The sequence below is a fragment of the Rhamphochromis longiceps genome, linkage group LG1, assembly GCF_057381845.1.
Source record: "Rhamphochromis longiceps isolate RC_006_pf linkage group LG1, R_longiceps_female_GT1.1, whole genome shotgun sequence".
In the NCBI taxonomy this organism is placed as follows: domain Eukaryota; kingdom Metazoa; phylum Chordata; class Actinopteri; order Cichliformes; family Cichlidae; genus Rhamphochromis; species Rhamphochromis longiceps.
This window is the reverse complement of record NC_140557.1, coordinates 21,256,110-21,268,998: the sequence shown is the minus strand read 5'-3', so window position 1 is coordinate 21,268,998 and position 12,889 is coordinate 21,256,110. Positions and strand designations below refer to the sequence as shown.

Genomic DNA, 12,889 nt, shown 5'->3' with positions numbered 1-12,889 from the left:
TTTCCAGAGAGGCTCACAAATGCTGATGATCGATTAGACAAGGTCATTTGATTATCAGCACCTGGCTGTGACATATCTCCCTAAATCCTCTGGAAGCAATACTTACATTTTTGCAGGTCTGTATAGAGTCCTGTGAAAAATACATTTTTTAAACAGCTGTATGTACAGTCTAGTAATTTGGCCCTATTTAAAGCCAACCATTTGTATAATTTCCTATCATCTGCCAGAGACGTCCTACTCATTACATACCCCTTGCCAAGTGATGAATATTACTCACTTTACTTTATCTGGTTTTAATGTGTTTTTATTTAAAGCTTTTTTTCTTATATACTGGTTGTGCTGTAAACAACCAGTATATAAGAAGTTTATGATACACCACCAAGTTTATAAGACACTATTATGTAACTTTAAGTAGATAAGTGTTAACTTTAATAGAAAATAAAGGCAGCCATAATAATATAAACTAGCTCCACAAGAACGCATACTTCTTCCGAAACATATTTTACCACAGTATCTCATCAGCTATCGTAAAATAACGATCCTAGCATATGTATCTATTTTTGCATGTTTGTATGTTCCTTATCTCCTCCTAGACGAGTGGACCAAACTTGATAAATCTTTGCTGAAACACTGCTCTAGGTACTCTGACTGCAAGCATCTAGATGGCAGACACAAATATTTTATAAAAAATATATTTGTATGTTTGATGGTTCAACAGTGAACTAAATGGGATTAGATTAGATGCACAGTGCATCATAACATGATACTATACCTTTATAGGACAGGGTTTTTCAGGTTCATTAAATGTTTGTGTCCTGCTTCTACATGTTCCATTAGGAGATAAAAGTACACTGTCACTTATTTTTAGGGCAACTAGAGTTTATTTAAAGAGTAAAAAAATATTATTATTTCCCTTTTAAAGAAGGGGCTAGAAGTAATATTCAATGAAACAATCATATGAAGTACAAACAGCTTATAACTGCTACTAAAACATTAGCAGAAATCAAATTTAGTTATTTTTAATCATGGCCTAAAGTCAAACGAAGCAGTCACACTTTATCTTATATTGGCAGCCAAACATATATACACATTTCTCACAAGTCACTTCAAAAACCATAAAAGACATAATAATCACACCTAACCTTCAGTTCTGCCTCTCAAATATAAAACAATAGTGCATTTTACAGTAATGGAACAGAAGGAGCGCTTACTTACCGTGCTGTAGCTGCTTCCTCCTGTGCCACCTGTGAGAACCAGAGCACAGACAGAGAAAACAGATTGATTTGCATTTAACAGGAAAGCATGTGCAATGCAAATGTCAGGGGAGAGTTAAAAAAAGAAAAGACTAAGTGAAACATGCAGAGAGAGAGAGTGAAAGAGACAGAAACAGAAACAGAAAACAAATAGGGAAGAAATAAATTGAGTTTTCTGCTCTGTGAGGCTCTTGCCAGCAGCATGATATTCATCAGGTTGACAGAACTACTGGAACTCCCGTTTCAGGAAGTATGTTCCCCACAAACCACCTTGATAACTAGGGGCAACAATAACCTGGCAACCTTAAGTGCATGAGGTGTTTGAGCCGCTGGTTGAAAGCTCTTGTCTGCTGCTTTAGGGGCTCCTGATACCAGGCAAAGGGTTTAAAATCAGCAACTTTCAGACAGAAGCACCCTCAGAGCTCAAAATCAAAGTGTCACTTTAGAGGTAATGAAAGAGCTGCTCAAGAACAAGTATTATTCCTGCATAAGAAGACACAAAGGGGGATACAGTACTAGAAACACTCTCAACTGGGTTTATGTTCCAGCTGTTGAATTGTAGCTTATGAAAAAGTGCAAATCAGACTCTGAAACATTCTGCGTAATGCAATGCAGTCATTCACAGCTAGTATTTACCTTATAAATCCTTTCACAAGTCCATGAGGGAGAAAAAAAAACGTGGACTTTTTTTTTTCCTCGCCAGATCAAATTCTTTCTATTAGTGGAAGAAGAGTTCAACCTGCCTACAAATGAATTCACACTCCAGCTTCCAGCTGTTATTTCCACCTTTCTCTCACCTAAAGATTGCCCCGCGAAAGAGCGCACCGTTTACAGCCACCACATACCAAGCAGAGCACAGAGACCCACTGCTTTTCTAAATTATTTACATTCAGGCTTCAGGGGATCTTTAAGCTTTTAGTAACCTGACTGTGCTTTGTTTTAAACAGAGACATATAACTTAAAAGCAGGTTGGTATGCCTAGTGTTCATTTAGTATCCCAGATCAATGCTTTATTAGTTCTAGGAAGACTGAAAAGTGTATAAAATAGTTTTACAGCCACCAACACAGGCACTGCAGCACTCAGAGACATTTAAAACCTGAATATTTATTATTCTTAATCATACTGTTTGCTAGTTTATAATGAATGATATGAATGATAGAGAGTTGCTCAGCAGGTTCACCAATACAGTCCACAATAAAAAACCCTAGCTGATGGAGTGCTATGATTATTCCTCAGTGGGATGAATTTCACTGATTTTAGTCATATGATCCTTAACACAAGATGGTTTTTATACACTGAAATAATTCCTGCATGTTGACTGAAATGAGACGATAAATATGGCATAGCTTTCCACAGACTGTATAAAACGATCGAAGCAGTTAACTTAAATGGGAAGTTGTTGTGTATAAAGTTGAAACTTGCATTCTTTCTAATGGCTAGTCAGGCTAATTTGGTAGCAAAAGTCTGATCTTACTGAAAATTAACCATTTTTCACTTGATTTATGACATTAGTAAACACTGATGTTGTGCGAGGGTAACACACCAATAAGCCAATAAAGAAATAAACTGAGCAGAAGTGAGTTCAGCTTATTGGCGCGACCTTCCACCACAGTCCCAGTTTCTCGTGTAAGCTTTGGCCTCCTGCATTTTGTAACTCATTAAAATACATGAGTGAGTGCAGACTGCAGTCCTGTCAGCTTCTCAGTTAGATCTACTTCTCAGTTGTGCAGCATTCATCTTGCTTAAAACACACTGCAAAAAGCTGAGTGTTCAGTTGTTCTCTTAGCTACGTTTGTGTTAAGTTTTGCTTGTCAAAACTACCATCCATAATCCCTCAGGACAACATTACAGAACAGTTCTAACTAGCAAAAAGGTGTAAAAGGGATTATATAGGTTATATAGAGAAAGAGATTATATGGGATATAGTCTTTAGTTGTATTGAAGTTTTATATGTGTGCATGTATGAATGTGGAGAGAAAAGAGACGTCCTCATAGTGACAGTTTACTATTACACACTATTCAAATCAACAGACGTCAAACAGAACAGAATAACCTTTATAACCATGTAAGATAAAGTGTTTACTGTTCATTCTGACGCAGCCTTTGCCCGTGTGGATGCAGCTTCACATGCTAAGCAAAAAACAACCATAAGTGTACTGGAATATAAACTTTAGATGGGGGGATAAAATAAACAATTGCACACTGAGGCAAATACTGTAAGTTCATTTAACATCGCATGAAAATATAAATCCACCCACTGGTTCACAGGAGTTTCTACAAGCTCCAAACTCTGTATCACTAATAAACAGTTACATGTAAGACTGGCTTGTTTTTGAGAAAGCAGAAAGTGGAAATATTTGACCTTTCTTGACAAGATGGGACACAAGTGACCTTTGCTTTGGCCAAAGTACCTACCGCAATAATACATGTTGCGGTAGGTACTTTAGTGTACACATTAGTGAACAGATGTATGTAACATACGGTGTCCTTTCTGATTTCTTCTTCTTTTTTTGCATATTTCTCACACTTAAATGTTTCAGCTCATCAAACAAATTTTAATATTAGTCAAAGATAACCTAAGATGATGTAAAATGCAGTTGGTAAATTGTGGTTTTATTTCATAAGGGAAAAAGCAATCCAAGCCTACTCCTAAACCTAATAATTGTATGTACTACCCTTTGATAACTGATCATGAGACATGCTGGGGGTGAATTTTGGCCCACTCTTCTTTGCAGAATAGTTTTAATTCAGCCACATTTGAGGGTTTTTGAGTATGAATGTTTTTTTGAGGTCGTGCAAAATCATCTCAATCAGATTTAAGTTCAGACTTTGACTAGACGAGACTACTACAAACCCTTTAAGAAATAGACTTACTGGTGTGTTTGGGATCATTGTCCTGCTCTCTGAGCTGATGAATGGAGATTCTCATTCAGGAGTTTCTGGTAGAGAACAGAACTCATCCAGAACTCGTCCAGGTGCTGAAGAAGCAAAGCAGCCCGAGACCATCACACTACCACCACGGTGTTTGCCTGTTGTTATGATGTAAGCCAGATGTGACAGGACTCATCAGTCTCATCAGTCCACAGTTTTCTCTTTAAAAATTCTCCCATTGATGCCATTTTTGCTCAATCTGCAGAATCTGCAGTTCTTTAGATGTTTCTCTTGGTTCTTTTGTGACCTCGTGGATGAGTAGTTGATGTGCTCTTGGAGTAATCTTGGTAGGTCAGCCACTTCTGGGAAGGTTCTCCACTGTTCCAGGTTTCCTCTATTTGTGGATAATGGCTCTCACTGTGATTCAAAGCCTTTGAAATGACTTTGTAACCCTTTCCAGACTGATAGACGCCATTGACTTTGTTTCTCAGTTGTTTCTTTAGATCACTGAATGCTGTGTTGCTTTTTGAGATCCTTTAAGCTGCTTTACTTTGGTTTCTATTGTGATTTCTTGATTCAGCAGGTCTGGAAGTGATCAGCCTTTGGTGGGGTTGGTGACATTGAACTCAGATTTCCAAAAAATGCAGTTTATTGCAGTTAATTCATGATTTAAACAGGGAACAGTTAGTTTTTCACACAGGACGAGATAAGTTTGGATTGCTCCTTTTCCTTTAATAAATGAAAACATCATTTACAAACTGCATTTTGTATTAACTTTGGTTATATTTGTCATATATTATTTTTTGATTATCTGAAACGTTTAAGAGTGACGTTAAGCCTCTAAAAATATGTTTGTAGAAAAAAAGTACTTGAACTTCAGTGTGTTTACATAAAGCATTAGTCTACGTCCTCTGCTTTTCCCCATGCCCCATTTTGATAGATATCATACACTCCCACCAGAGCTCTCCGCTTCCCCCTCACTGTACCAGCTGCTGTGTGCACAGTTTATTTCCAGACATCCTCAGGGATTGCCATTATAAAAGGAAGTAGCTTTAATTAATGTGCATCTAACAGAACCACATTAACACAGAAGATGGATCTCTGATATGCATACCATTCATGGACTTCTGTGGAGGCTCACTGACTTCTGGGTTTAATGGAGGTGCAGGAGGAGAACGCTCTGTTCCACACGCTTCCTCGGGTTCAGCCGTTAACCGTGTGGCATCTGCTTCATGATCATTTGGCAAATTTAGATCTGGAGACTTCAGGAAAATACAGACAAAAACAACTGATTGCTACTGTTTCCACTGGATTACAAGTAAAATAGGTGATGGGCTTTAAGGCTGTACACATGAAAAATTTGTGGAACACTTTGCTAAATCCTGTGAGAATGTTTATGTGATCCTGCTGATTGTGCTACTGCATTACCACAGAAAATGCAAATAAATGAGCATTGCTCTTTTTTGGAAGTTGTTTGGAATCATCCGCTTCCAACAGTGGATCATAGCGCAGGTAAAAATAGCAACAAGAATAAAATTCTACTGACCAATAAAATGTCCATTTTTCCATAGAAATAATACATTAGATTGAAATAAATATTTTATAGAATGCTGGTGGGAATTCTTCCACGTGGTTTTATTTTATTTAACCCTTTCACGCATAGTGCTCACTACAGTGGACAGCTATTCAAAGGCTGTTTTCTTGTGTTTGTGTCAGTGTTGATGGTATACTTGCACATAAACCACTACATTGGACACTGATGTGTCACTCCATATCCTGTCACCCACTGGTCAGTGGACTGATTAAGTGAACATGTAAAAAACTCTTTGAAAAGTACATGTTTTAAAAAAAATGAAGTTCAAAAATCTTTTTTCATGCCTAAAGATGAATAAAAATACTTAAGAAAAAAATCCTGATTGAGCTTGTCATAATTGTGCGTGAAAAGTTTAAATAAAGATACAATTAACTTTGATTTTATGTAAAGCAGAGATGGGTTTCTAACACAGACAAACCTGAGTTGGAGCATTTTCTGTGATCCTGGCCTCCAGCATGTTTAGCTCCTCATCAGTGTTTGCAGCTCTCCCCAGAGCCTCCTCCACCCTGTGAGTGATCCCTTCCATCCTCACTCTCACCTGGCTCACCCTCTGCTCGCTCTTCCTCACCAGCTGGGCAGTCTCCAACGCGTTGTTGACCATCGCCTCCATCCTCCTCAGGGTTGCCAGAAGCCTGTCTGTGGTGTCCTGCTCTGAAGCTGCTCCGTCTGTGATACTAACAGGATCTGTGACCACTGAAGCATCCTTCTGATCTCTCAGCTCTTTCGCCGCAGTTCTGTCTTCTTCTTTTCTCTCTGTATTGCTTCCTTTGTCAGTATGAAGAACTCTATTGGTGTTTTTTTGCTTGGTGTGCTCCTGTGACGATCTTAGTGATGCTTGCAGGTGGCAGACCTGCTCCCTCATATCAGTGATCGTCTGCTCTGCTTCCCTGAGCTTTGCTTGCATCTCAGAGAGCTCCTGAATTGACTTAATGTCTTTACTTCGGACCTTAGCCCCCTCTACGCTGAGGGCTTTCCACCACTTCGCCACAGCCACCTTCTTGGCCTCCTTGATGGGAATCTGGCTCCCACTCTGACTTTCCTTTTGTTCCCTATCCCAGGCTCTCTGCTGATCCTCCACCTTCTCCCCTTTATCCTCCCACACATACTTGTACAATTCGAGCTCCTGCAGCCTGAAACCACCACCACCGCTTTATAAACATCACTGTAATGTCTATAGTTACTAAGGGGTACTAAAAGTGCACTTATCCCTGATACGGTCTTGCACACGGAAGATGGTAACTGGTATGATTATGTAATGGAGATGCCCATAAATACACTGTAAAAACCAGACACTCGTTTTATTAGCTTAGCTTCTCAGAAGAAAGACTAACATCAACCAAAACCAATCTGTTACCATAAGAGGAGAAAGGGAGGTTACAAAAAAATCACATACACATTGAGAAGCTGCTGCTTGATTCTTGCCTGTTGCTGTTGAGGAAAAGGCCTCTCCTGCATTTCCACAGGAGCACAGTCCTGTTTGTGAGAGAAGACGAGTGAGATTTCTTAATATGTACATTACTGCTATAATGAACATCATCCTCACCCTCTCGAGATGTTTATTGTGAAGAAGGTGAGCTATTTCTGCACTCGTGATCCTTTGGATGATGCTTTGAATATCGTCGTGCGTGTGGGATGGGAGACTTATATCATCTAAAACTCTGTGATGTTCCTGCAAATGAAGGAAGCATGAACTACATGAAATGAGCGGTGCTGTTAAAAGATAATCTGCAGGCAGCAAGCATTACTGACCTGCTGCATATCCTTCATCTCACTCTGCAGAGAGCGATGGTTTGGAGGCTCACGACTGTAAAGTCCCTGAGGGCTGATACAGTGTCTTTCATACCTGTCAGAATTCAGCAGAAAAAAAATCACTCATTCATAAACCATGTGTTTTGTTAAGATAATTTATAAATTTTTCAATTCACATTCACAGTGCCTGAAAAAGTAAGCCAGTGTATAAGTGCCAAAAACTGCAGTTGCACAAAATGGCCAGTTGAGGATGGCTGCAAAAGGGAATCAGTTTACATAGACATACAGCTCACATAGAAAGTGGCATGTGCTTAGAGCAAGGGTGTCAAACTTATTTTTCATGGCGAGCCACATGCAGCCCACTTTGGCCCTAAGGGGGCCGAACCATCAAATCTCCTTTTCTTTCAGCGTGAAGAAGTCACATATTTAACTGTTTCTACATGATAAAGAAAAAACTGCTGTGACAAAGAAAGGAATCCGTCAGCACAACTCTGGACTTTATAGAATTACACAAAAGTTTCTGTAGCTCATTGCCCAGACTGTCCAGTTTCATTGGCTTTGTTTTGTTTTGTTATAGAAAGAAATTTCTGTAGTAGAAAGTAAAAAAAACAAAACAATGAAACTGTAATTGTTTATTGATTAATTACTTTGTGTAGTATGAATGACCATAAGATAGGTTGTTATCAATAAAGATGTAAAAGTAATAAAAGTAAAGATAAAAGTCCTTAATTTATGCTTGTTCTTGTTTTTGGTGTGCAGCAGATCAAACAAGTTAAGAATTAGAAATGACTTCAATCGCACATTTAGGCCTCTGAGACTCATTGAGACACTCTGAGGCATGGTTTTGTGGTAGCATTTTTTTATTCAGTAATTTCAAAAACCTTATTTTTGTGCAATTACCACTATACTGGGGAGAACACACATGAGGTTTAAGGCCCGGACAAGTTAGAAACCTTTTGTCCTCCACGATGGAAAATGGCTGAAAATAAAAACTGGGATCACTTAAGGCCAGTTCCTAATTTTATAGTTTCTGCACTTTCCAATATAGTTGAAATCCAGCCAGATGCTGCTCATTTTACATTTCCCCTCTTTCGTTTTCGTTCCTTCACTTTTTTCTGACATGCTAGCAGTAAAATACGGTGTTGTGCCAAAAAGTGATTTCCGGTATTTGCCAAAAAATTATTGATGGAATTTAAGCTGTTTTGGCTTGTTGACTTAAAATCTGTCAAAGCTTCTCTTGTGGAGAACATCTAGTAATTTAGAGCCAAAAAGAACATTCCTATCGCGAAGCAGCTGCTGCAATCAGTTTTTGGCAAAGTGACTTTTATTATTGGGGTAAAAAGTGTCGTTGAAATTAAAAATGTGTTTTTCTAAGGAGATCTAACCAAGAGGGCAGCAGAAATTGTAAAAATAACATCACAGTTTTATAAACTTACTTGAAGTGACGAAAAAGGACAGAACCGATGATTATATGGGTACAATTACATCATAAAGATACTTCCAAAACAAGTAATTTCTTTATTTTATATATAACCTCTTCATAAATCCTTTTTATTACAGTCTATTTACTAATATAAGTAAATACATTAGATTTAAAAAAAACAAACAAAAACATAGAAAATCACTTTTTGGAAGACGATCAGTTTTTGGCACAACACTGGCTCCCCCTGTCTCCCTGTGTACCTGGCCTATACCATCACGCTTCCTGTCATCAGAACGTCTGCCCCCCTTCCTTCTGTCACATAATGGTATGACCCCAGTCGCTCTTTGCATGTGATTGGTCGCATCTTGTGCCCATCAAAATAAAGCTACTCACTCGCTTGGTTAATTCCATTAAGGATTAAAGTTATGCATTATTTATGCTAGCACATCAGCTTACTAGTGGGCTAACTGATGTGGGATTTTGTGCCTTTAGGTTATTAAGGCAATTGTCTGACAAATAAGTTTCATGTACAGCTAATTTTACTAACAGCCTGTCCAGGAAGTCTGCATTCTCTCCCCGGTTTTGGGGAGTAAAATTCTAGCATTTTTATTTTTACTTTTGCCCAATTAGGAGCTACTTGTGTCTGTGGATGCAGTAACGCCAAAATTGATGGTTCAAAGTGAGAGCTATGCTGGTAGCTACCATAGTGATAGTGATACCATAGTGATAACTACCATAGTGATAAGCTATGCTGGCTATATCCATCTTTTATTTCCAGACATGGCTATTACTCGTGTTAGAGAGTCGAGATTTCCCAGTCTCTGTTGCTCTGATTTTCATCCTCCCTTTTTAAAGCTACAGTGCAAATCATAACACAGTTTGCCACTCAGTTTAATAGCGTAGTATTGTGCTAAACTTGATTCTCCTATAATTCTCAGAATCATATGAATCTCAAAAGGAGCCCTTTTGAGAAGTGAAAGCAACAGTCAGCACCATGTTACATTTATAAGCAATTAATTAAAAATACCTCTGAAGAACTTGGTTTGAATGTTCGTGTAACCTCATCAGCTCGGATTGCAGACCCTACAACACCGGAATAGAGGAACATTTTTCTAGTAACATCTGATTAGCATTCAATATGATGTCATGGCATTTAAAGTATCGAATATTCTCCCTTCAACTCTAAGCTCCACAATATCAAACATACCTCTATCATTCTGTGATTCTCCACATGAGCGTTCTTCATCTTTTCCATAAGAATGTCTTTCTAGACAGTTAAGGTTAAAAAAAATTTTTAAATGTGACAATTTCAACTTTCATCGTTAGGAATTTTTTTTACTTACCTTTGATATTTCTCTGTCTCTCAGTGTCAACATAATCAGAGTTTCCTCAACTCCAGCCTGTGAACATACAGGCTTTTACTAACAACACAAACTCATTACAGTGTAGAAACAATTACACTCATCTCTTCTTACCCTCAATTCAGTGTTGACCTTCCTCAATTTGTTGAGGCTTTCTTCGGAGCATGTTTTCTCAAAGATGAGTTTTTCATTCTGTGTGGAAATGAAAAATGCTCGTTTATGTAAACATCAGCTTTATTTTATATAATGGAAAGCGCACAGATTGGGCATATTTTTAAGATGTACATTACCTTGTCTTCAAGCCTTCGAATATCACTCTGAAGACATTCAACCTCATTGCTCTGAAGATCAAAAAAAGAGACTTAAATGTAAATAGTTGCCATATAAAATAAGCCGAACGCAGCAGAAAGTTTCACTGTGGGACTGCTGAGAGTTTGACATACCAGTTTGGAGCAGCTATTCTGGGTCCGACTGGCTTTCTCCCGGGCCTCTTTAAATGCTTGACGTGTCTCCTCCAGTTCTTCTGTCAGAGATCTAACTCTCACTGCTGACCTCTGAGCACTTCACATGACAAACAAACCAAGACAAGCAAATTACAAGGTAATTACATGACTGACTACATGAAAAAAGATACTGACAAGAACAAACCAAACAATTAATAAATTAATAAATGTGTGTCTATGAGAAGATTGCTTAAGGAAAAGTCTGAAGGGCCTATTTGTGCCATTTGGAGTAAGTAACTGATGCTTATTATGTTGTTGATGTTTTTTAAGAAATGGGCTTGTTATATATGTATGGTGGGTGGAATGATTGTGAAGCATGCATTTTTTATAGCTTTAAAATTTTTAAAAAGAATTGGGTTTTGGATTTTTTTAAATGTTATGTTGAGTTTTCTCTAATCCACACAGGATCAAAAGAATATATATATATATGTATATATAAATCACCAAGGTCGGTTTACTTCTCATTAGTGATCACGATTGACTACAACTGGTAGTTTCTCTTTATCAGCATAAAAGGGGTTTGTTTTACAGCACCAGCATGGTGGTGGTAGCGTCATGCTCTGGGGCTGTTTTGCTACCACTGGTACCGGTAGTGGAAAATGGATGAAATGATGAAGAAGGCTAGCTACCTATTCTTCAACTTCACCTCAAATCAACAGCTACAAGGTTGAAACTTGGACAGAGTTTGGTGTTCAAACAGGACAGTGATCCCAAACAGACATCAATACTTCTTTTGGAATGGATAAAACATTAAGCTTCTGGTCTTCCCAAAGCGATGACCGTAAACCTATTGAAAATGTATGACTGCACTCCAAAATGGGGCCTCGAAATCAATCATTTTAAATTAACTCCAACAGTTCTGCCAAGAAGAAGTCAAATCTCCATCCAGAATTTTATCAGAAGCTTGTTGACGGTACCAAACGAGTCTGGCAAGTCATCTTCACTTCATCCCTTCCACCAATCTAAATTAACTCTACCAATTCTGCTAAGAAGCATAATCAAATATCCTGCCAGAAGCTTGTTGATGCTTACTGAAGGATTCAATTGAGGTGAAACTTGCTAAGGGATGCTTAAACAAATATTAATGGTGGTGTATGTACATGTATTTAGAGCCTTTATATATTATTTTGCCCCTGTGTGGATTTGAGAAAGTCTAAATGAAGGTCTTGCTTCTTTGGTCATTAAAGATGAATGCTGTACAATCATTCCACCCTGGAAAAAAAAGTACAGAGAAATCACTAAAAGCCCAAAATTAATAACATTTGTGCCCACAATGAGTTCATGTGAACTTCTACCCATAGCTGGTTTTCAGAGTTTATCTTATTTGTTTAAATATGCTTTTGAATATGTAGTCACTTCACAAAGGTGTGTCTGTTAGGCCTTATTCATATGAATAAGTTCACATAAACTAGTTTCACAATAGTTTGATACAAGTTAATCTGAGCAATCTGAACACTGATCATGTTCAGAGTTAAGATATATTTGTTAAAATATACGTGTTGTCCAAACCCGAGTTTACCTACATGAAATATGTGCAGTCTATAATGATTGGTATTGGTATTTCTGCTCATTTTTCAGTCATTAGATGTTTATTACACTTTTAGTGATCAGTTTCTCATTTTTGAAGTGCAAATAAATGATATGATATAGTTGAATAATAAAACTTGAATAATAAAACAATCTGCTTTTGCTGGAAGTTATTACAGTAGTGTAATCTTACATGCTTGAAATGCAGTTAACTGTGGGAGAAATTAGTTTATTCTTCACCTGACCAGCTTTGCTCGCAGCTCAGTGATGTCCAGAGTGAGCTGCAGGTTTGTGTCTTCACATTGAGCAACAGTCCTCAGCAGACTACTGTTCTGCTCACTAAGTTTGCGGTTGGCATGCTTCAGTTCAGCCACTGTACATGACAGGTCTTTTCCATCGCTGAAGCCAAAGAAATGGTTACTAATGTGTGAAATCAAACTGATTAGGGAGGCAAACAGAAGCAATGGTTAAACTAGAATAAAATATCCAACCAGAAACACAGCTGGCCTTCTGATGACGTCTCTTCACTTTGACAAAATGACAAACCCAGCCCTGAAAGGAAATCAGGAGTAATGAATTGTTTCATATTTAATAAACTGAGTCTCAA

At 38.0% G+C, this 12,889-nt stretch overlaps 1 protein-coding gene across 1 annotated transcript in view; it reads right to left on the bottom strand.

The window, feature by feature from the left end:
• The window catches only part of irag1 (inositol 1,4,5-triphosphate receptor associated 1), a 32,992-nt gene extending 22,853 nt beyond the window's left edge, over positions 1 to 10,139 (bottom strand). The window contains exons 1-8 of the mRNA XM_085402269.1: positions 10,099 to 10,139; positions 9,919 to 9,974; positions 7,469 to 7,562; positions 7,263 to 7,388; positions 7,113 to 7,192; positions 6,138 to 6,849; positions 5,240 to 5,387; positions 1,216 to 1,244 (exon numbers count right to left, since the gene is read on the bottom strand). Of these exons, the coding sequence (XP_085258395.1) occupies positions 1,216 to 1,244; positions 5,240 to 5,387; positions 6,138 to 6,849; positions 7,113 to 7,192; positions 7,263 to 7,388; positions 7,469 to 7,562; positions 9,919 to 9,974; positions 10,099 to 10,137 (1,284 nt within the window). The 5' untranslated portion in view covers positions 10,138 to 10,139. The remainder of the gene's footprint in view (positions 1 to 1,215; positions 1,245 to 5,239; positions 5,388 to 6,137; positions 6,850 to 7,112; positions 7,193 to 7,262; positions 7,389 to 7,468; positions 7,563 to 9,918; positions 9,975 to 10,098) is intronic.
• Between the last annotated feature and the right edge of the window lie 2,750 nt (positions 10,140 to 12,889).